The sequence below is a fragment of the Pygocentrus nattereri genome, chromosome 30 (genome assembly GCF_015220715.1).
Source record: "Pygocentrus nattereri isolate fPygNat1 chromosome 30, fPygNat1.pri, whole genome shotgun sequence".
Lineage (NCBI taxonomy): Eukaryota > Metazoa > Chordata > Actinopteri > Characiformes > Serrasalmidae > Pygocentrus > Pygocentrus nattereri.
In genome coordinates this window covers 10,161,007-10,185,301 of record NC_051240.1, presented here as the reverse complement: position 1 = coordinate 10,185,301, position 24,295 = coordinate 10,161,007, and the positions used below count along the sequence as shown (strand labels likewise).

At 40.4% G+C, this 24,295-nt stretch overlaps 1 protein-coding gene across 1 annotated transcript; it reads left to right on the top strand.

The window, feature by feature from the left end:
* The first annotated feature begins 800 nt into the window (after positions 1-800).
* LOC108430001 (congerin-2-like) lies at positions 801-18,215 on the top strand. The gene is made up of 4 exons (XM_017702124.2): positions 801-874; positions 3,002-3,081; positions 4,404-4,572; positions 17,862-18,215. Exons 1-4 carry the CDS (start codon positions 872-874, stop codon positions 18,006-18,008), a joined length of 399 nt encoding a protein of 132 aa, XP_017557613.1. The 5' UTR covers positions 801-871; the 3' UTR covers positions 18,009-18,215.
* Positions 18,216-24,295: the final 6,080 nt, after the last annotated feature.

Below are 24,295 nucleotides of genomic sequence, written 5' to 3'. Positions count from 1 at the left end.
TGATTTATCTGTGTACTCAGGCTTTAGCAGGAACTTCAAGCTGTTTGTTGAGTTTCTCTTTAAAATCTGTCTAAAGTGTGTGCGCTTTGAAAGGTTCAATAATATTTGCATTTTGTTTGTGTGTTTTTTTTGCAAATATTCTTAAATATTCTGCAGATATTCTTAAATAACTGTGTTCTGAACACTGCCTTTTTAAAATGTGACATGGAACACAGATACTTCATCTCTGTAATTTGAATATGTAATAAACCAAACCCTGAACCTATAGCAGTGGTTCTTAATCCTGGTTCTGGGTTTAGTCCACTGCCTTGTATATTTTAGTGTCCCCTGCATCCACCACTGATGTAACGAACCAATGAACAAGCTTCCTGAGCTGAAGTAGAGTGTGGAGATCTCCAGGACCAGGAGGAAGAAGAATCTCTGGCCCAATGTCCACTGATTAAGCTTTAATTCAATTGGTGAATCCTTGCATTAATGTCAATTAACACAAAAGGAACCTTGTTTCACAAAGGCAAGATTTCGCAGAACTTTGTGATCAGTAGTTCCACTGATTAACTACATTTATTTCCTTTTTCTTCTTAAAAAAAAGGGAAGAATAAAACAAAACCACTGAGGAGGACAAAGCAGTTGCATAAAATTCAGCGAATCACTAAATGACACGGAGATTATTAATTCTTCTGCTGTCTGTCTGCCATCTGTATCAACACTTCCCCAACCCATGCCTCAATGTGACTGGATTTACTCACTCTCTCTGCGCTCCCATTGGACAGAGGATGAGTAGTTCACACCTCCAGAATTCTCTCATCATTATAAAGGATAGTTGGAAGTTCAGGATTTTTCTGCTGGGACCTTCCACCACATCAACGACAAGATGGTGAGTGCTACAACATGCTCCTCTCTCTTATCATTTATGGATTTATAGGATGCAAAGTCAGTGCTTTACATCTCTCATATCTTTCATTAGAATAGAACAGAGGCGGCAGAGTAGCCTATGATAATGACCACACACTTTAAGTCACTGTACGGGTTTAACAGGCTTGCCTAGCCCAAGGTATTTGCGCTGTTTGGTCAACATCAGATTTAGACGCTATCTTAGTTCCACTACTGAACCCAGATGTGTTCATGCTACTGGCTTCTTATCTACTAACAACACCACATGGTACTTCATAATAAATATCATCTCATATTTTGCATTTTAAGTTAAAACACAGCAAGGAGCAAAAGGCTGACAGTAAGAAAGGAATCATTTTAGATAGTTGACATTCCTTCTGCAAGTCAAAGAAATATCTCAGATAGGACTATGACCCGGTCAGCAAGAGTCCAGGATGTGACCCAGCAAAAGAGAAAAGAGTTACACCAACTGACACACATGGATCAAATCTAGCTAGCTGACCCATTTTACAAGCAATTTGTAAACGTCAGAAATGATGTGCCAGATGTGATTGAAAAATAAATGAATAAATACACGTAGCAGTTCCGCAAAGTTAAAGTGTTTATCAGCTCAGTGCTGAAACAGCGTGTCCTCCTGCTCTCTGTTAATGCCACCTGCTGGGATGCAGTAATCCACGTTGATCATTAACACTGGGCTTGGCAGGATGCAGATAACCTCATTTCCTTTACTACCACTGACATAAAGCCTCAAGCTCAATAAACCTCAATAAACCACTCCAGAACTTTCCAATGATACATTCATGGATGTGAAATATGCTGCTCCATGATGCAAAAAGGATCATAGGCATACATATATATATATATATATATATATATATAGTATCGGTGTGATCTCAGTGCATTACACATTTTCACTTACAGTAATAAGCAATAAGCTGTGATAAAAATACAGTAATCTTCTCAGAAGCAGTAATTTACTGTAAACATATATATGAGAAAACTGACTCTATAAATGTTTTGTTTGTTTGTTTGTTTGTTTGTTTGTTGAAATTTAAATAAACATACAATTTTCTACTGTATACCTTCATGTGCAAAGGTTTGCACATCCTATATGGCAATTTTCTGTAAATTTGATTCCACAATTTCTATTTATTTGCTGCATTGAACATATTGTGAATTTCAGAAAATAAAAAGTAATTGTGTATTCAAATGTTCAGGAATGTGTGCTCTATAGACAATATGTATTTTCACAAAGAAAATCAACAGAAAGTATTTTCCCTAGGGGTGTCTAAACTTTTGCGTACAACTGTGTGCGCTGAATAAGTTGCAGTGTAAAACTTTAGAAAGTCTTTGAAACACCAAAACCTTAATCATTACAAAAAAAGGAACACAAACAAACAAACAAACAAAACAGTTGCTTTCATATGCTATAATGCTTTGTGGTAGATCTGAAAATCAGCCGCAATTATTTGCTATGTAATTACCAAGAATGTCTTGGGATGAATTGATTTCATGGATACGGAATTTTGCTGTAAAACATCTGTGTTAAACATCATGCAATCCTGGCAATAATTAACAGTGTAGGTTTGATTTACTCATCAGAGGCTTTTGCACAATCTTATGGAGTCATGATCTAACACTGTCATGATCTAATGTGGGTGCAGACTGTCATGAAGGCAAAAGATGGACATACCAAATACTGAAATTCTATAATTTGTGTAAATATTTTAGATATTCTCCATTTCACTCAAAGTGGTAAGCTGATTATATAGTTTGTAATAGAAAAACATGTATTGAATCAAGAAATATTACAATAGTGTGCTCATTTATGAAGTAATGATGTTGGATGTAAAGAGAACCTTATAATAAGTTTTCACAATCATACAATGAGCCCTGTTAAATATTTTCTAACAGGTCTATTATATAAGATGTTCCCTATTGTCAGCATAATTTATGCTGAGTTGTTACAGTAAATTACCTACCACAAAAAATGACTTTACTGCACCTCAAACAATGACAGAATCTTACTGTGTAAATGATTCTTGCTTGACTGTGGGTTGTGTTTGCTAATGTTTCTAAAATGTTGCACGTTTTGTTTCCAATCACGCAGGTCTTCACTGTTAAAGACATGACTTTCAAGGCTGGCCAGGAGCTGACCATCTCTGGCAAAGTCAAATCAGGTTGTGAACTGTAAGTGCACACAATAAGACTGAAGGTAGTCTAAAGGAAGTCTAAAGACAAATTTCAAGTAAAATTCGCCTAAACCTTAAAAATATTTGATGACAAGGAGTTACAAAGGTAGATGATGATGGAGATCACGTTACGATGATCAAAAGGCTGACAGGCTGCACTGATGACATCATAACAGCTTATAAATGACTGGCTGCACTGATGTCATTAGAATGGCCTGTAAGTAAAGGGCTATGTTAATGACATCAGAATGGCCCATGAATGACAGGTTGCATGGATGACATCACAATGGCCCATAAGCAACAGGCTGCACTAATGACATCATGACAGCGAATAAGTAACAGGCTGCACTGATGGTATCATAACAGCCCATAAGTACAAGTTGGTATGACGACATCACAGTGGCCCATAGGCAGCAGGTTGCATTAATGACATCACAGTAGCCCAAAAGTGACAGGCTGTGCTAATGTCATCACAGTGGCCTGAATGTGCCAGGCTGCACTAATGACATCTCAGTGGCCCAAAAGTGACAGACTGCACTAATGACATCACAGTGGCCTGAATGTGACAGGCTGCACTAATGACATCACAGTGGCCAGAAAGTGACAGGCTGTGCTAATGACATCTCAGTGGCCAGAAAGTGACAGGCTGCGCTAATAATATCTCAGTGGCCAGAAAGTGACAGACTGCATTAATGACATCACAGTGGCCAGAAAGTGACAGGCTGCGCTAATAATATCTCAGTGGCCAGAAAGTGACAGACTGCATTAATGACATCACAGTGGCCAGAAAGTGACAGGCTGTGCTAATGACATCACAGTGGCCAGAAAGTGACAGGCTGCGCTAATGACATCTCAGTGGCCAGAAAGTGACAGACTGCATTAATGACATCACAGTGGCCAGAAAGTGACAGGCTGTGCTAATGACATCACAGTGGCCAGAAAGTGACAGGCTGTGCTAATGACATCACAGTGGCCAGAAAGTGACAGGCTGCGCTAATAATATCTCAGTGGCCAGAAAGTGACAGACTGCATTAATGACATCACAGTGGCCAGAAAGTGACAGGCTGCGCTAATGACATCTCAGTGGCCAGAAAGTGACAGGCTGCGCTAATGACATCACAGTGGCCTGAATGTGACAGGCTGCACTAATGACATCACAGTGGCCAATGAATTTGCACATTTGCAGAAAGATGTGTGTTCTCTGTACTTATTTTCCCTTTTTAACAAAACATGTAATGATACTGATATAGTCATAGTAACATTACAATTGTGATTATAATAATGAATAAATAAGAAAATGTGTCTCCTTTTCCTCTGTAGATTTTCGATTAACCTTGGTCATGACTCTGACACCGTAGTGCTGCACTTCAACCCCCGTTTCTGCTACGGTAGCGACAACAACGTCATCGTGTGTAACTCCAACGTTGGTGGCTGGGGTGAAGAGCAGAAGGAATACAGCTTCCCCTTCCAACAAGGTGGAGAGTTCAAGGTGATAAAATATGTCTTATCTGAAGTAGAAATAAGCTTTAATAAAAGAAAATCCCACAGTAATAAGCTAGAATAAAAAAAATTCCCACTAAAAATTTTACATTTAAAAATAATAATAATTTCAGTAGTAGAAAATATATGTTACTTGTTATATGAAGAGAAGGTTAAATGAATACACACAGTTCAGGAGCTGGGACACGGCCTTTCTTATGTTATCTCCATGTACTTTAGTTTATGATTTATTTGAAGAGAGCGTTACTTTGGGGTGTTCTTTCAAAGACAAATATGTTCTGTTTAGGAGTCACATATGAAGTCACATACTGGCCTTCAGTGGGCCACATGCTTTATTGGCTCCATATCAGCCTGCCATTGTTGCTATAAGCCTTTACGACTGCTCATAAATCACGTATGTAATGTGTAAGTTCATGTGATCATGGCCAAACTATACAATCGGTTAAGTTAAATTAGTCAAAACCGTGTAACCTCAGTCATTCAATAGCAACACATTATAGAGATACTTTTCAGTGAAAATGAAAACATCCCCTACAGCAAAAACAACTTGAATATGGTGCGTTCTGCAAATTTTATTACACAATTTCTATTTGTTTACTGTGTTTAACATATTAAAAACTTTAATTTTGAGAATCGGGAAGAGACAGGAAGACGCTATGCTGTAGTAACGCAGACTTCAACGCGAACCTCGGCAATATTGAGCAAGGCAGCAAGTCAGTAATCTATAAACCACATGGATTAGTTTTCTTAGCCAACACAGTTATAAAACAACTTTAAAAGCTATAAAATTTATATTAATAAACTACTCACTACCGGAAGTACACTGGAGGACGGTGAAGAAGATCTGGACAGTCTGCAAGCTTACATCGACGAGTGTTTCGACCGAGTCGTAATGGGAAAACCAACCAACACTCCGTCCAGCAACAAAGGAGCTCCATCCACCAAGAGGAGTCGCCCAGAAGATTCACCAGGGGCTTCTTCTCAGTCCAGCGAAGTGGCGGACATTTTGGAGTCCATCGATAAGAAGCTGTCCAGTTTCGACGCTCGCCTCTCCATTTTGGAAATTCTTCACAAGGAGTTTCAGGCTCTCCGGGAGTCGGTAGAGTTCAGCCAACAGCAGGTGGAAGCACTCGCTGTGGAGAACGCCGCTCTCAGAGAGTCGGTGAATTCCCTCACCAAGGGAATGACCCGGCTCTCGGAGGAGAATAAAAAAATCAGGGAAACCGTCACCGAGCTCCAGGCCCGCAGCATGAGGGATAACCTCGTGTTTTCGGGTCTACCGGAGAAATCGGAGGAAAACCCGGAAACGACAGTGAAAGAGTTCTTGCAATCCTACCTGAAGCTCCCGGAAGACACTGTTAAAACCATCAACTTCGATCGTGTTCACCGTATAGGAGCTAAGCGACCCGGGGCACACAGACCCAGACCAATCATAGCCAAATTCGAACGTTTCAAGCAGAAAGAGCTGGTGAAGAGCCGCGGACGGGAGCTGAGAGGAACGGACTTCAGCGTCAACGATCAGTTTCCTAAAGAGATCCTGGAGCGACGCAAAATCCTGTTCCCTCTCCGGAAAAAACATATTCAAGAAGGTTCACGAGCTATCATTGCGGTGGACAAACTCTATATAAACGGACAGCTCTATCGCGACCAGGAAACCACGCCATGGCTATACTGATCAGGTGACCTGTGTATACAAACGCCTTTTTTCTCTATCTTCTTTGTTTTGTTTTTTTTTTTCTTTTTTTACATGTCTATATATAACAATTAATGCCGGTTTAGACAGCATAGTGGACTTTATGTTAAGTAATTATTATTTTTATTTTTATTTATTTATTTATTTTTTTTTTCTTTCTCTTTTTTTTTTTTTTTTTCTTTCTCTTCCCCTCATTCTTTTGCTATATTTGTCACTTTGGAGCACCCTTTCCTTTTCTTTTCTTTCTGCATCCAACATGTTTGCTACACAACACACACAATGCTATACAGGACACATAACATGCAATGTACACTCACACACACATCCACACACACACACACATCTTCAGTGAGCACGCAACACTTTCTCGATTAATTTCAATATGAGCACACTGAGGTTTGTTTCATGGAATGTGCGTGGAGTTGGTTCAAGGGAGAAGAAGGTGAAAATTATTAACCGATTAAACGACTTGCAGGCTGACATTGTGTTCCTACAGGAGACACATGTGTCCAGAACATCTGCACACACACTCTCCTCTTCACAGTTTCCTCATATGTACTCAGCCTGTTACAACTCTAAACAAAGAGGTGTAGCTATATTAATTAACAAAAGGATAAACTTCTCTATTAGAAACACGATGTCAGACCCCGAAGGCAGATTTATAATACTTAATCTATCTATTCAGAATATAGATTTATGTATTGCCAGTATATATGGACCAAATGTTGATGATCCCTCCTTCTTTCATACCTTCTTCACCTCACTTGCTGATCACTCTGATACCACAATTGTAATAGGAGGGGACTTCAACCTGGTACTTAATGCAGAGATTGACAGGCTTAGTACAGCAGTGAGTCAAAGAAACTGGCAGTCTGCAGACATTCTTAAACAATACATGAAGGATTTTGGTCTTTGCGATGCTTGGCGCTCACATCACCCCACTCTGAGAGATTATAGTTTTTTCTCACAAGTACATCACTCCCACTCCCGCTTGGATTACTTTTTAGTCAGTAGCTCCATGATGACGGAAATCACAGACACTCAGATACATCCGATCACTATTAGTGATCACGCACCTGTATCTGTGTCTCTGACACAGAAACGAGTTACACCACCAACTAGGAACTGGAGATTTAATACATCATTACTTAAAGAACAAGATTTCATTAATTATTTTAAACGAGAGTGGGCTATATACTTAGAACAAAATAATCTGCCGGAAATATCGCCATGTGTTCTATGGGAAGCAGGAAAGGCAGTAATGCGGGGTAAAATAATTTCTTACTGCGCACATAAGAAAAATAAAGAAAAAACACTTATATTAGAATTGGAACAGAAAATTAAATCTTTAGAAAATGCCTATGCTGCATCACCACAAGAAAATATAATTAACAGCCTGAGGAAACTTAAATTGGAATTAAATGAAATACTTGATAAGAAGACACAATTTATGTTGCAGAGGTTGCGTCTGGAAAACTTTGAACATGGAAATAAATCTGGAAAATTCCTGGCCAATCAGTTAAAACTGAATAAAGAAAAAACAGCTATTCACTCTATTAAAGACTCGGTCGGTAATATTACTCATGACCCACAACAAATAAATAACTCCTTTAAAGACTTTTATGAAGCCTTATACTCATCACAGATTAATCCATCTGATGCTGAAATTGAAGAATTTCTTAATGATATAAATCTACCTAAATTAAATGAGGATCAGATTACAACTCTTGATTCACCGTTTTCATCATCTGAATTCTATAAGGCAATACAGCACCTTCCAAATAATAAAGCCCCAGGCCCAGACGGGTTCCCAGCAGAATTCTATAAAGAATTCTGGCCTGTGTTAGAACCTACTTTTTTCAGAATGGTGACTCAAATCAAGAATAACCACACAATCTCCCCAAACATGAACTCTGCCAACATTAGCCTGCTTCTTAAACCAGGCAAAGACCCAACACTTCCATCTAGCTATCGCCCAATCTCTCTTATTAATGTAGACCTTAAAATTATTTGCAAAGTTCTCGCAAGAAGATTAGAAAAAATCACTCCATATATTATACATTCGGACCAAACAGGTTTTATCAAGGGCCGGCACTCAGCCGATAACACACGCCGACTAATAAATATAATAGATTACTGTTCCATTAACAAATTAGAAAAAATAGTAGTCTCTTTAGATGCAGAGAAAGCATTCGACAGGGTAAATTGGAAATTTTTGTTAGCAGTTCTACATAAATTTGGATTTGGCCCATCCTTTATAAACTGGATCGAAACATTATACAGCTCTCCAAATGCACGGGTTAGGACAAATGATCTTATTTCACAAAGCTTCAGTCTGCAGAGGGGAACTAGACAAGGTTGCCCACTCTCTCCCTCAATGTTTATCATCTTCATTGAGCCACTAGCAGCAAAAATCAGACAGAATGTAAACATCAAAGGAATCCAAACAGAAAATACAGACCATAAAATAAGCCTTTATGCTGATGATGTATTACTTTTCCTCGGGAACTCACAAACCGCTCTTCTAAAGACAATCACACTTATAGATAAGTTCTCATCTGTATCAGATTACTCCATTAATTGGAGTAAATCAACAGTTTTGCCTCTGAATTGTAAATTTCAGAACATCATACCTACATCACTACAGTCGGGCAACATTAGATATCTAGGTATAAATTTTTCTCCCAGGCTGTTAGATCTGGTACGACTGAACCATATTCCTTTACTAAAAACAATAGAGGACGATCTCACACGTTGGAACTCTCTACCTATATCTCTCATGGGGAGAGTTGCCACAATAAAAATGATGATTCTGCCTAAAGTAAATTATCTGTTCTTAATGATCCCTAATAAACCTTCTATTGCTTGGTTTAAGTCGCTAGACTCAAATATATCTAAATTTTTATGGAAAAGTAAAACATCTAGAATAAGCTTGAAGACTTTACAAAAGCTAAAATGCAGCGGTGGTCTAGAACTACCAAATTTTTATCACTATTTTTTAGCCAATAGACTACAGTATGTTTCAAGGTGGATGAAATCAAACCGTTCAGACAGCCCATGGCTGGATCTGGAACAAACACTCTGTGGGAAATTGAAAATATCTGACTTACCTCTCATTAGCTCCAGCATTAAACATTACAATTGCTTTAAAAGCCTTACAATAAGCACCACCCTGATAGCCTGGTGGGAATTCTTAAAGATGGCTAAGTCTTCACTAATCCCTTGTAAATTAACACCCATTTGGAACAATCCCGATATATGTCGGAAAAAGACAGTACTGAATTTTTCAGAATGGCAAGAAAAAGGAATAAATAATTTAGAACATGTTATTCATGATGGGACCTTTATTTCATTTGAAGATCTTATTTTAAAATATGAAATTAGCAGTAGCAAATTTCTGGAATATCACCAATTGAGGTCCATCATACAGGCAAGATTTAATCTAAGTAATCTAAATCTAGAAATCCCTGTGTGGATAACAGACTTTCTAAACCTCTATACCCCTAAACTGTTATCAAAAATATACAAATTATTATTAAAATTAATGATTCAATATCCCTTCCAATTACAAAATGGGAGAGAGATCTTTCCATCATCCCGGATGAAAATTTCTGGACACAGATATGTCTAAATACTTTTAAAATGACTAAAAATCCAAATTTACAACTTATACAATACAAAACTCTCCATAGAATACATTATACAGGGCACAGAATGTTCCAAATGGGCCTCAGAGAAACAAATATATGCACTAACTGCACAGGTAATTATATTGAAAATTATATGCATGCTATATGGTCTTGCATGCCAGTTCAGAGATTTTGGCAGACAATATGTGAAGACTTATCCACATGGTTCCATTGTGATATCCAAGCCTCACCAAAACTGTGCATTTTAGGTGATATAAGTGAATTAAACATAGAAACGAATATATCACCTATAGTTCTTACTGCCTTATGCATCGCCAAGAAAACTATCCTCATGAAGTGGAAATCAAAAAATGATTTATGTATAACTCACTACAGAAACCTACTTCTAGACCACATTAGTCTGGAAAGAATGTCTGCTACCACTAAAAATCAATTGACTACATTTGAATCCCTCTGGTCCCCACTGATCAGCTCCATCACGTGATGGGGGTAACCGGCTGTAGTCTTGTCTTGTGGTGTACCCAGCAGGTGGCTGGGGGTGGGCTGGGGGATTTGGATGTCTGATGGCTCTTGGACTGGAGATGGGGGCTGACGCTCTGCGGTTTCTGTGTGCGGGCCCTGTTGTTGATGGTGGGGGGCCTGGATGTGTGCGCTCACGGTCTTGGGGTGGGGACCTGGGGACCCGTGGGGGTGGGTGCTGGCCCCGTCCGGGGGGCTGGCCTCCTCTGTGTGGGCCGGGGTGTGGGATCTGGGGCCTTGGCGCCTGGGGTCGCCCGTCCCCCGTTTGGGCTCCTCCCTGCGCTGGAGGGGTCTGTGCCCCCCTGGGCGCACCGCCGGGTGATGGGGGTCTGGGGCGCGCCAGGGTGTCTGTCTGGCATTCCAGGATTCTTGATGCCTCCCGGGAGGAGGGGTGGGGCACTCAAGTAGGGGGACAACCACATAGGGCTGGTTGGTTCTGGACCCAGGACCACTGTGTTTGCGTATATATGGGTGTGTGTGAAGTTTGTGCGGGTGAGTGTGTTTGTGTTGGTATGTATGTGTGTGTGTTTGTATTGTAATTGTGAGTATGTGTATTGTAACCGTGAGTATGTGTATGTGTGATAATTGTTGTCTCTTGTGTGCGTGTGGGTGTGTATGTTTTGTGCTGTGTCAGCTGTGTGGGCGGGCGCCGGCCTGGAGCGCGGTGGTGTCCTGGGGGCTTGGCCGCTTCGGGCCCTGGGCCGGCCTTCCCTGCGCCGCGGCCGGGTGTAGGAAACCGGGGTGCCTAGTGAGCTAGCGCCAGCTGGCTCTCTTCCTCCGAGGGGTAGTTCTCTGCCTCTCGGTCTTTCTTATCCTGACCCTTCCCCTCCTCCCACTCAGTCAAACATCACACTACACATGGGGGTTCTGGGGGAGGGGGGCCCATGCTACAGTGAGTAGGGCCACCTACCTGGCTCTGCTCGCTGTGATGCGTGATGTCCCACTCCTCCCCTTTTTTCCCCCCTTACAATGACACATTTCATGACACAGTACAGTACACACAGGGCTTTGGGGGGCAGGTGTCACTCAGTGGATGGTGGGTGGCGCTGCTGATGTGACCTCACTTATCTGCTCACTGCTACCTGCCCCTCAATTTTATTTACACATTAGACATTGAGGGCCTTGGGGGGCAGCGTGGCAGTGTGCTGTTATTCAGTACTACATTGCCTCTGTCCCTCCAATTTTAATTGCACTGTAGCTCACACACATTCTTTTCATTTCACACACATATTGAGTGTGTGGGGGGGGGGGTGGGCAGGTCCTCTCACACCGGTTTGGTGCACCCTGCCTGGTGGGGAGACCGGCCGGTCATTCGGGGCCGGGGTGGCTGCCTCCCTGGGTTACCGCTGACCCGTGCTGGTGTCCGCCCGCCGATACTGTGAGTCCATGTATGTTCCGTGTGTATGCATGAGTGGGTGACTGGTGTGTGCGAGTGTGGGTGTGTGTGGGTGCATGTGAACATGTGTGTGTGGACAGCTGGGCCTGGGTCTATGACTTGCTGAGCCTGGACATCTGTGGTACATGGTGGTGGGCAGGAGTTACCCCTCCCCACCGCTCCCCGCTGCTTGCCGACTCCGCCCCACACCCGGGGTATGGGTGCCCTGTGGGTCCCTGGGTGCATGACTGGACATCGTGGCGTGGTCCCTGCCCTGCTCCCTTGGCGGTTGTGTCCTGAGGGTGGTTTGGGCCTTTCTGGCATGGGGGGGGGGGTCCTGCCGGGGGTCGGCCGGTCTCGGGCGCCTGGGCCCTCGGGGGCCGCATGCTCGGCTCATGCTGGGGATGTTGGCCTGCCGGGGGGGGTGGGCTGCTCATTGCCTCTGGCTCTCCGGTCACTTGCCCTTTGTCTGTGGGCGCTCTGTCTGGGGCCTCCATTCTTCGTCCTCTGGGGCGTGCACGCGGTGGCCGTCGGAGCGTGTGGCCTCAGGTCTCCTGAGTTCCTAATGGGCTGTGGATGGTCCGGGTCCCCCGGGTCCTTCCCTATCTGTCTCTGGACCACGGGGGCATGGTTGCGGCTTCTTGCCCTCATTGCTGAGCACATTCCATGACACATGACACGTGAACGCATATACACACATATACACATTGCTGCAAACAGTAGAATTGTGTGTGGTGGGTGGGTGTATATGTATAGAGGCATATGTATAGATATGTAAACATGTGTATGTATGTAGCAGCAAATAGTAGAATTATGTCTGGGTGTATATATGTATATGTATATGTGAATATGTATATGTATGTATATCTGTATAATTGTTTTTTTCCCCTCCCCTTTTTTTTTTTTTTTTTTTTTTTTTTTTTTTTTAACTTACTTATTTATCTATTTATTTTTATTTAGTTGTCTGTTTATTTACTTATTTTATTTGTTTTTTCTCTCTTTTTTATTATTATTATTATTTTTTTTTTTCTATTTATTTATTTACTTACTTAATTATCATTATTATGATTTATTATTATTATTATTATTATTATTTTTTTTTTTTTCTCTCTCCTCCCTTCTTCTCTTTCTTTCCTGTCCTCTTTTTTATTGCCTGTCAGGCCTGGCCAAACAAATAAAATAAAAACTTTAACAAGAATAGGCTTTAGTAACCTATAGAGCTTTTTCTTGTGAAAACAAATATGTTTGGTACATCAGTACATTCGGATTACCATTCCGATTGCAAAAATGGCCAGATATGACAGGTTAAAAAAAAAAAAAAAAAAAAAAAAAAAAAAAAAAAAAAAAAAAAAAAAAAAAACATATTAAAAAGGAAAAAAAAAACATAAAATAGAAAATATGCCATGACTTTTGCACTATCCACATTTTATATCTTCTTTTATCTTCTTTCTTCAGATATATTGAATTGACATGTTAAATTTCACTTGTCATTTAATGGACACCCAAACCTTTGCATATGACTGCATATACACTAACGTTCACAAGTTTGAAATCGTTGTTTTTAATCATATAAAACTAATCATGTCTTATAAAAGTATAACACAATGAATTAAGCTATGATAAAATAAATATCCAGAATTGATCATATTTCAAAAAGGTGGTCAAATCTCAAGGAAGAAAACAATAAAATAATCAAAATGGATACTTACATTAAATTATTTGTCGTTTAATAAATTGTCATTCACAAAATGATTGAGAAATGTAATAAAATGTGTAAAATGTGTTTTGGTGACTACATTGTAAAATTTGAATCCAAATTGTAAAAGCAATTATTGTGTACAAAGTAACTATAAAAAGTAAAAGTAACTAAAAAGTAATATTAATCTGGCAAGTTATTCCAAACTTTGAATGCTACTGTATTTTATATTTTTGTCTATATTGACATAATGATCTATATGTTTCATAGTCTTTGCCAAAAGCAGACCCATAACTGCCTGCTAGTGTCTCTTTAAGACTTCATAAGAGCTTAAAAATAATCACTTATGGTATGTAAGTGTATTATTTTGTCGCAAAAACATAGATTTAATTTTTCATTTCAAAATGTAATGTCATTTTTCTAATCAGAAGATACGAGAATCAGAAATATGTAGAAATTGAATTACAAATATGAGCTCACCCTGCTCATATAGGTATACACCAATAATAGAGCGACAATGGCTAATTTCAGCCTGCAATGACTTAAATCAAACACTAGATGGAGACATCTTTATACCTCCAGTTAACCCCAATGTCTGACATATCTGATTAGGCAGGACTATGGCACTCAGAGGTCTACTACAGCAGTGTTTCTCAACCCTGGCCCTGGAGGCCCACGTCTTAGACTTCTTAGACTTTATAAAGTTTTCCCTGCTCCCAACACACTTATTCCAACGAATCAGCTCATTAACAGCCCATTACTGAGTCAAAGCGGCTGTGTTGATGCAGGGAAAGTACTAAAATGTGCTGGGCAGTGGGCCTCCTGGACCAGGGTTGAGAAACTCTGTAGTATAGAACTAAGAGGGCCATGATAAACACAGGGTGTTGCATTTAGATCCTCTGTGTGAAAATTGCACTGTATGGCCAAAAATATGTGGACACTGATCATCACAACTATATGAGTTTGTTGGACATGCCATTCCAAAACCATGGGCATTAATACAGAGTTGACCCCAAAACCACCCAAACCACCCAAACTACCCAAACCTCCCAACCCCACCCCTGCAGCTACAACAGCCTCTGCTCTTCTGCATAGGCTTTCCACAAGACTTTGGGGTGTGTCTGGGAATTTGTGCCCATTCAGTCAAAAGCGCATTTGTAAGGTCAGGGACTGATGTCAGACAGGAAGGTCTGGCAGGCGATCGACATTCTAATTCAACTTAAAGGTGTTCAGTGGGGTTGAGGTCAGGCCTGCATACCAAATGGTGGTAATAGATTTCGACTGGATCCTACAACTTTTTCTGATGAGTACTACTGCTTCTTCTTTCATTTATGATTTATTGATTTATAGAATGTCAACATAGTCAATGCAAATGCAATAGAGCAATGATAATAGGACAAAGATGATTAAAGTAAGGACTAGATGTGTGTGCGTGAGAAGACACAGCACAATATGTAATGTACGCAATATACACGCATGCATTCTGCATTATAGTTTCACACTTTCAACTCCACGTTCTCAGATTACAAAAAAAAAAAACACCCCGGTGTAACTTTTGGGGGGAAAGAATATTTATCTGTTTATATTAGATTATACCGGGGCGGCACGGTGGCGTGGTGGGTAGCGCTGTCGCCTCACAGTGAGGAGGGCCTGGGTTCGATTCCCCGGCCGGGTGACCGGGGTCCTCTCTGTGTGGAGTTTGCATGTTCTCCCCGTGTCTGCGTGGGTTTCCTCCGGGTTCTCCGGTTTCCTCCCACAGTCCAAAGACATGCAGTCAGGCCAATTGGACGTGCTAAATTACCCCTAGGTGTGAGTGTGTGAGTGACTGTCTGTGTTTGTCTGTCTGCCCTGCGATGGACTGGCGACCTGTCCAGGGTGTATCCTGCCTTCCGCCCGAAGACTGCTGGGATAGGCTCCAGCTTCCCCCCGCGACCCTGACGGAGAAGCGGCTTAGAAAATGGATGGATGGATGGATGGATTAGATTATACCCATCATAACGCTGAGGCAAACTTCATTAGCATGTCATCAGTTTTGGATGATACTACATCCTAATGAGGCCTTATCTTCATGCACCCTTTTCTTCCTGTCACCTAAGACCTCATAAAACAGACGTTTATAAGGTGCTGTGCACATGACGGCATTAAGCTGAGAGCTTACTTTCATTAACAGCCACCAAAGAGCACCGAAAAAGCAGTGAAGCAGTAGAAGGGCAGCATGTCTCTGACCTAGTTGTGGTTAACACGTATAGCAGACAGGGTGTTGGCTGTGAAAGGCAGTGATCCTAAATGTGCCCAGTACCAGAGATCAAATGAAACAGAGTATTTATAAGATATGAAAATACATTATATCATTTTTGCACCTGCTCTTCCTCCAACAGGTCTACGTCATTGGGCAGTTTCATATCAACGCTCCAAAAGCACCGTGTTGAATTACTGCAGACGTAAAAGCTTCAAGCACACTGAAGTGAAGGGTGAAGCCAGGGTTCGAGCATAAGATAACATAAGATGACCCATAGTAATCTCACTCAGACACGCTGATGCCCAGTCAAAACAATGAGCCAGACCAAGTAAAATACACCTCCAGAAGTTTGTAGACATTTTCTGAAACCTTGAAAGGTTTTAATAACAAGCTTGTCCCCTTGTGCTGCAGTAACAGCCTCTACCCTTCTGGGGAGGCTTTACACTGGATGTTGGAACATTACCGTGAGGAATTGATTGCATTCAGCCATAAGAGCATGAGTGAGGTCAGGTAATGATACTGGCATAAAGGCATAGGATGAAGCTCCATCACTTCAGAGGAAGCGGTTCTGCTCCACAGCCTAAAGCTGGAGGGCTTTGTGCTCCTCTTGCTGATGCTTAGCATTGGGCATGGAGAATTTAGGCTCATGGTTGGGGCTGCTACAGAGCATCCTGTACTATTCACAGTGCTTTACTAGATTAGAAAGGGGTGCCTGGATATGTCTGGATGTTAACTTGAATAAAATGTGAATTTGTTGACAAAATGAATGCCCTCACAGGTGGTGACCATCGAGGTGACCATCTTTGTTTCTACATTTTCCTCAACTGTAAATTCACCTAGTTCAAATTGGTAATGTAACTGCACCGAGCAATTTGAGTATGCCTCAAACTTCTGATAAAAAACGTGTGGTCAGCAAAAGACATGAAGACACAGAAAAACTGCTGGTGGCAGTCATGCCATGAATATGTCTGGATATAAGTGGACTTGGGATAAACTGCAAAGTCTATGGTATTTCTATGGTAGTCAAAAAAAGTAGTAAAATGTTGCAAATAAAATATCTGGACCAAACAAAACTGCAATTTGACTCATTAGAAAAGTTCTACTGTATGTTTTGTGTTCTTTGAAAGCGCTATTGATATACCTTGCTAGCTGACCCTACTACCTTTCATTTATACACTGAGTTGCCACCTATACTTGTTGTCCATTATGTGGACTCATGGTCTTTTCCTGGTCCATACGGTACAAATCCATTGATGGAGGACAAGATGATGGCAAACTAAAATTATTCATGGAAATAAGATCTAGTTTCTATATAAGTCTGTCACATAGTTTCTTACTGTACATCTACACAGTGTAGTAATGAGCTATTTCTGTCTAATAATGCTTTTCCACCATATGGGATTATTTTGAAGCACAATGTGATCACTAATCTGAACCCAGAACCATCTGTACCTGCTTTAGATTCTCCTTTCCTTCAACAGAACAATGGAACTAGGCAAGGCTCTCTGTAGGTTGTGTGGTGGTCACATGGTTTCTTAACCATATCTCTGATTTACCATTAACTCTGCATTTAGTGTTATTTGTGTATGGTGTGTGGTTCTAGTGTCTATAAACGGTAGTCATCCAACTCTGATGATGTCAAGTGATGATTCTGTGATGACTGAGTTTGTCCAGTCAGTGGTCTGCACTATATATACTTCTGGCTTAGCAAGCTTGTTAGCCTGGCAAGGAAGGTAACACAATTTACCAGGATTCTTTTTCAGCTTTATTTGCCTTGGTTTTCATTACCTCTGAAGTGATAATGATCTTCTGTTATGCAGAGGTGGGGCTGGCGGATGGGAGTATGCCTCAAACTGCTGAGAAACCTTGTGGTCAGCAAAAGACATGAAGACACAGTTAGCAGCCATGCTATAAGCCAACAAACATGTTTTTGTTATGAAAGATGGACTCACTTTATGGCCTTGTGGACCTTGCATGCACATGCAGTTGACTACAGGCACACCATTTGGGACAGATCTTTAATATGGATTTCAATGGTCAAGAGAAACGGTCATTCTCAGTGTTGCCTCTAGACATTAATGTCTGTATCTGCTCTCTTTCTAACAGGTGACCATCAGCTTCAACAATGAACAGTTTTACATCAAACTCCCCAACGGCACAATGATGAGCTTTCCTAACCGTAGCGGTGATGACAGCTTCAAGCATATTGACGTGCAGGGAGATGTAAAGGTCCAAGGCATCAAGCTGAAATGAAGAGGCTCGCAGACACCTTCATCCACACCTATAGGCTTAAATCACCACTATCTTAGTGCATGGAAGCTGAAGTTCACTGCAAGAGCCCTCCCATCTGATGTGTTCAAGAATGTTTTGTTCTAGAACTGAACGGCGCTTGATGTCTGAATGGAAACCACCACAGTTTGCTAATAAAATAAAATAAAGGAATGTAAATCCTCAATACAAGCTCGAATGAATTACGTTCTTTCGTTTTTCTGTGTGCGTGTTCTAGCTATAGTAATGACATCTATCGGAGTTTAACATATTGGAAAGAAATAAAACATAAAAAAATCAAATGTGCCATAAGTTTGACACAAGGCATATTTTATTTTATTTTTTTCCCAGTATGTTAAATTCAGAGGAGAACCCTCAGGGTAATGATTGCTAGGAACTAAAAGTTTCAAGTCTGTCATTTTTAGCTATTTTTTATTCAATAGATTGAAGTTTGTATATAAACTACACAGATATTACAGTATTGCTCTTGTTTCATTGTAACATCTAGGATGAAAACAAAAGACTTCTTGAAATGCAAAATCAAAAATTGCCCAGGATCAGAACTGTTGGCCAGGTTAGCTTGGTGAGCTCTCCCTTTGGTTAGGACATCAAGAGCTGAACAGAGGGCCAAACACATTAGATCAGCCCTTAGTGTGCTGTTAGAATGGGTAAACAGCACCAGCAGCTCTTTACCAGAGCTCAATACTGAGTCACTGTAAAAGTGCTACATGGTAAAATATATTCTAATCACCAGCTTCTCATAAAACATGGAATGTCTTAAGAAGACGTCACATTCGGGTCTATTTAAGGTGGAACGGAAAGTTTGAATAAGAAGCTGAGAGTTCAAGTGAATTTCCATTAGCATTAACAAACTACTAGAATCCTATAGAGACGCTATCAGAAGTTAGCATTATCGTTACAGCAGCTCATGTTTTGAGCAAGTTTTTGGTGTTTATGGCCCAAATTAAAGGCCTAGCTGTAACAGTCACAGTTCTCCACTGGTTAAATTCAGCAAAGAAAGTGACGTGCATTAAAACGTGCAGAAGTGTGTCGCCTCTAAAAGACATGCTAACTTACTCCAATGAGTGAGTTTACACACACTTAATAATCAGCTGATAATCAGATTTCTGATGCTATCCGATTTTTCAAATGGCCATGTAAACTGCACTCTCTGATTTCTTAGATCAGAGTAAGGTCTAGAAATCCGATTCATAAATCCGATAAAGAGAGCTGGATTTTAGTTCAGTGATCAGACTTCTCAGTATATGTGGACTCTTACTCTGATTTCTTTCGGTTTTCTCAGTCTGTGCATGTGCGGAAACAGACTGTGGTACCGGGAACTAAGCAAGCAGTGTTGGCAGCAAAACACTTTTGGAGTGATGTTTAGCTGTTTCTCTGTCACAGCTGCCGACTGCTGTCACAGCTGCTCAGTGCCGACGACAGTTTGGGAATTTAGCGTAGTCTCAACTTCAGAGTCTGACCAAATCAGCTGTTGGTCAAATGTGATCTTAAAAGCATCCATTTTCTGTTTGTGGCAAAGTAAGAAGTAAAAACGTTAAAGTGAAAACAGCTGTCAAACTTGTTGCCTAGCACCGGGTTAGAACACTTCTCAACCAATCAGCTTGTGTGGCTGGAACTAACTGTGGTGAGGCCGTTTCTGCTGTAACAGTAGAGACATTATAACTTTCAACATGCTGTGCTTTAAAATCTTCTTAAAATAGGTCTCCTCAGGAATATGCTGTAGTTACATAAACGAAATCTAAATTAGTGGCTAAAATCAACGTTTGAGTGAAAGCTTGTACATTTGAGTGTAATCTAGTTTCTTTTAGAGATTTATTACCTATACACACAAACATATCAAATTATTAATAATTGCTGTCTTTTGTCTTCCTTGGGGTGGAGCTAGAGATAAGAGATTTAGATTTACCCATTGCTCATATTCATTAGGTGCACAGGGTTGCATCAACTCAACCTGTCATTTGACCAGGGGAGCTTAAACGTTTGCATTTGCCTGCTATAGCGTTTCAGCTTAAATCCTAGATGCTACATGCGAGTAAGCTTAAGACATAGATATCTACCTGAGAAGTAGGCTTTCACTCTAGCCTACTGCGCAAAGAACTGGCGACTGGACTCGCCACTGAGCAGGAAATGTATTTTCTTACACAATTGCACACATCCCCCACCCCTTCTCCAGCGCTGGACCACTGGTGTTAACCTCAGTGTTTGCCAAGTCTGTAGGAAAGCAAGAAAGAAAAAAACAGCTAGGGTCTCTATGTTGTACTTTTCTGTTGAATTCACACCATCATCGGATAAAAAAAGGAGAGCAGAAGCAAACAGCTGCAGCCGTGTTAGCAGAGGCCAAGTAATGTTTGACTCAGAAAAGAACAAACTACTTTACTGTCATCGTTAACTGGGTCTTGGCAACACTGACCATTTCATTAAGGCTTTTTTCCTTAATAGAGAAGCTACGGGGCCAGATTAGAACTTTTGTACATGATTTGATCTGATCCAAAGGTGAAAGTCTAATCAGACTATTCAGCACAGTCCTGAGGTGTCTCTCAAGTCAACTGTCTTGGCCTTAGAGAACAGTTAAGGGGGAATTCCATCATTTTTTTCAGCATTTCTACATAATTAAATGGTTAAGATGTGAACAAAGTGAGAACAAATAATGACTCAAAGAAAACTTACAGGGTCAGATATCCACCTCTAAAAGCTACCTTACAGAAAGTTATTACATGAAATGGTCATGGTTATGTGTATTTTAGGGTAGTTTTGACCTAAGATTTTGGTCTGGAACTTTTTTTTTTAATTTACAGTGGAAAGGTCCATGCTGTGTGCTCAAAGGCAAACTAGTCCCCCAAAATATTTCAGATTTTTTTTCACTATTTTAGAATTATCATTGTCTTTATATTACATCTAAAAAAGTGTGAGAAGACACATGTAGGTTTACTTGTTGTTTGACATATATTTGCATTTTAGACATTGCCACCCCTGTAAAGAAATCAACAATGCACCATTACAGATCAGACCAATCTGAGCGACACTGTGTACATCTTAAAGGCTGAATTATGCAGGTATATAAAAGTCCACTTTAAAAATGCAATGATATGTTAGCTTAAAAAGCCTACACAGAATACACATCTGCATGTTAAAGCACACATATCATTTATTTGATTAACATATTGAAAGAAAAACAGAATGTCGCCTGTGTAAAAACATTGGTACATTTTATATTTGTTTTTGTTTCCAGTGAAAATTTTACTAATGAAATTGGACTAAAATTTGCAGAAAAAACTGCCATATAATCACTATCATGCTAGAGTTAAGACAAATGGATGGAAGGGTGGCCAGCTAGAACAGGCTGGCTTCCGCCAGATTCACGATGAAGACATGCATGGAGCCTGCATGGCACAGCTGAGCGTATTATGGCTAAGGTGTACCGGCTGCCTGACACATCGAGGATGCACATGATAATGAGGGAGGCACCCAAGAAAGGGGTTATCCATATTCCACCCCCTCTACCTGAGCCATTTCCTGAACCGCTGCTGCCTGAGTTTGAACCTGATGGGACAGAGATGCTTCTTTAACCCTCCTATCGTCCTTGGGGTCAATTTGACCCCATTCAATGTTTATCATTCAAAAAATAGTAGTTAACTTTTTTTCTTTTGCTTCATATTTCATGACTTTTCCTAATTTGATGGGGACAACTGATAAAGCATAAAATTGTTATGATGATATTTTTTCAATGTGCTGGACATATATTGCACGCATTGGTCATCCCCAGGGGTCAATTTGACCCCAAGCTGTTTTAGCTGTTAAAACTTGTCTGTCAGTGTGTGTGACCTAACATGACCACACCTGCAGGTGCAGTTGATACATTTGAGTTGATATATTTCATATATATATGAATATATATGAAATATATTGATATATATCATGAAACGTGGCAGGTGTCAGGTCTGTCCGACCCAAAACGATTGTAAGACCAGCATAACCTGTTCAAAACGCAAAAAATATGTAAGCAAGGAGCGTGCGCATACACTCTGCACATCCTGTGTACAGTAGTGCAGACTAACAGCTTTACGGTGGGCATAAAGAACTGTTTCATGTTTTGACTACTATCATTTTCACACTGTTTCGCAAATGGGTGTATTTTCATGTTGTTTTCATGTTGTTTGTCTCTAAAGACTAAAAGTTTACTGAGGGCATAAAAACCTATTCCATGTTTTCACTAGTATCTGACATGTTCTCATTATCCATTTTCTGTCTCACAAATGCCCCCCCCCCATACAAACAAAACAAACAAACAAACAAACAAAAAACTCTGCCACTGCCGGTCCCAAGCCCAGATAACAAAAGAGGAGGGATGAGCGAGATCTTAAAGTAACCAGACACAAATATATTACAAAAAATAGTAAATAAAAAATATGTAAATAAAAAAAGAAGTAAATAAATATGTTTATGAGAGGAAAAGGGGGAGTCACCAACATTAATCAACATGGTCATTCTGTGAGAGTCATGAATGTGCTCTCAACCTGAAAGTTTTTCTGATGGTGGCGCTACAGTAAAGGTCCTATCCACCATCACCAAAACAAGACTTGGGGTCATTAATGTTGAGAAGTAAATTTGAGAAGATTTGTATGAAAAATTCAAGATAAATTAATTCTAATTTAAAGGTTTGGCCTGATGGTGGCGCTAGAGGACAGGTCAACTCACTGATTTTCAAGGGGTTATTTATGTATTCAACAAATAAACAAAGTGCCTGTCACACAAACGTGGTCAACAATATTGTGTAAATCATTTTCTGGAGGTAAATGTCCCTGGGGTCAGATTGACCCCAAGGACCAAATTTGTTATTATATTTGAGGACGATAGGAGGGTTAAGTTGCCAGGCTCACGATCCACAAAAATGGAGATCAATTGAAAACGTTGCTCAAACCTTTGCACACAAATCATTAACTGTTACTTGCACGTCTTTTCAGGTTGAACATTTCTTTAAACTCTATGACAGCACCAGATCTAATCTGTTGGAAAATTATAAGTCTCAGCATGACAGGTACAATATTAGAGATCCAAATCAACCATATATATCCACAGCCATCATATGTACCAGTTCCAGACTCAGTCAGGAGGCTGCATCCACTCTATTTTCAATCACTGCATTTAAAAAAGGCCACAAGGTTCAGTGAGCATCGTCCAGGTAATTAGGTTTGTATTAGTCCTTTTCTGCTGGCCTAGGAAGATCCACAGTCCCAGGAGTAATTTGCACAGCTACTCGAAAAAGTCTGGGGCTGGGAGTGAGGAATTTAGTGGCCCGGAGAAACATTCCACAGAGAGGGGGGCAGTACAGACATGTACAACCAGGAAATATCCATTCTCAGATACATCCCTACATTTCACTATGTGTGGTAACAGCATGAGGACATTTATTATTATGAGTTTTAGAGTATTGCTAAAGAATTATCACAGCATCCTACAAATGTTTAAGTGAGCTTATCTCTATCAGGATCAGATCTGCAACAGATGTGCTACAATTACTACAGGACTTCAAGCATTACAAAACCACTATGTAATTGCTCAGAAAGAGAACATAAAGCCCTGAATTCTGGGTACATTGTCTCTATGGAAATACAAATGAATCCATGGCAACTTGACAGTGAGTTCAGAAGTCTGTAACAAGTTCCAGTTCTTATTCGAATCCTCATCAAATTGAAAATCCATTATATGCCATTATTTTAGACGTCCATCACATTTGACATGACATCTCAACTGCAGTCAACTGAAGCACCATTTATGAAGGAAACTAGATATGGGCCCATTGACATTTAAAAAAAGGTCAGATCCACTCAAAGTGCTCTGAAAGAAGCTCAAGTCGTCCCAAACATTTTATCTCCCTGGATAGTTCTACAGTGTATCTGCTGCAATCTTAACAAGATCTTTGCCCAAAGTTGAAACCAGGACCACTGCACTCTGTCTGTGAATGCCTGGACAGCATCGAAACCCTGAGGACTTTCCCTGTGGGTCAGATAGTTTTGGGTGAGTGTAGAGGACATGGTTTTTAACTAAGGAAAACTTGGCCATGTGCCAGCACCATAATGATAAAGTACTATGTTTAAAAAGTTAACAGTCATATGGTTGAGAACTTATAGCATCTCTTCCAAAGGACCAATCATACTACATCTGCTGGGAATGTTAAAACCTCAGCATTACATGGTTTAGGTAGATGTCAAGGTCCAGGCCATCAAGTTCAAATAAGATTACCTATAGCTATC

Coding starts and splice junctions, on each gene's coding strand:
- LOC108430001 (XM_017702124.2), top strand. Junction 3,082..4,403: donor GTCAAATCAGGTTGTGAACT/GTAAGTGCACAC, acceptor TTTCCTCTGTAG/ATTTTCGATTAACCTTGGTC. Junction 4,573..17,861: donor AACAAGGTGGAGAGTTCAAG/GTGATAAAATAT, acceptor TCTTTCTAACAG/GTGACCATCAGCTTCAACAA.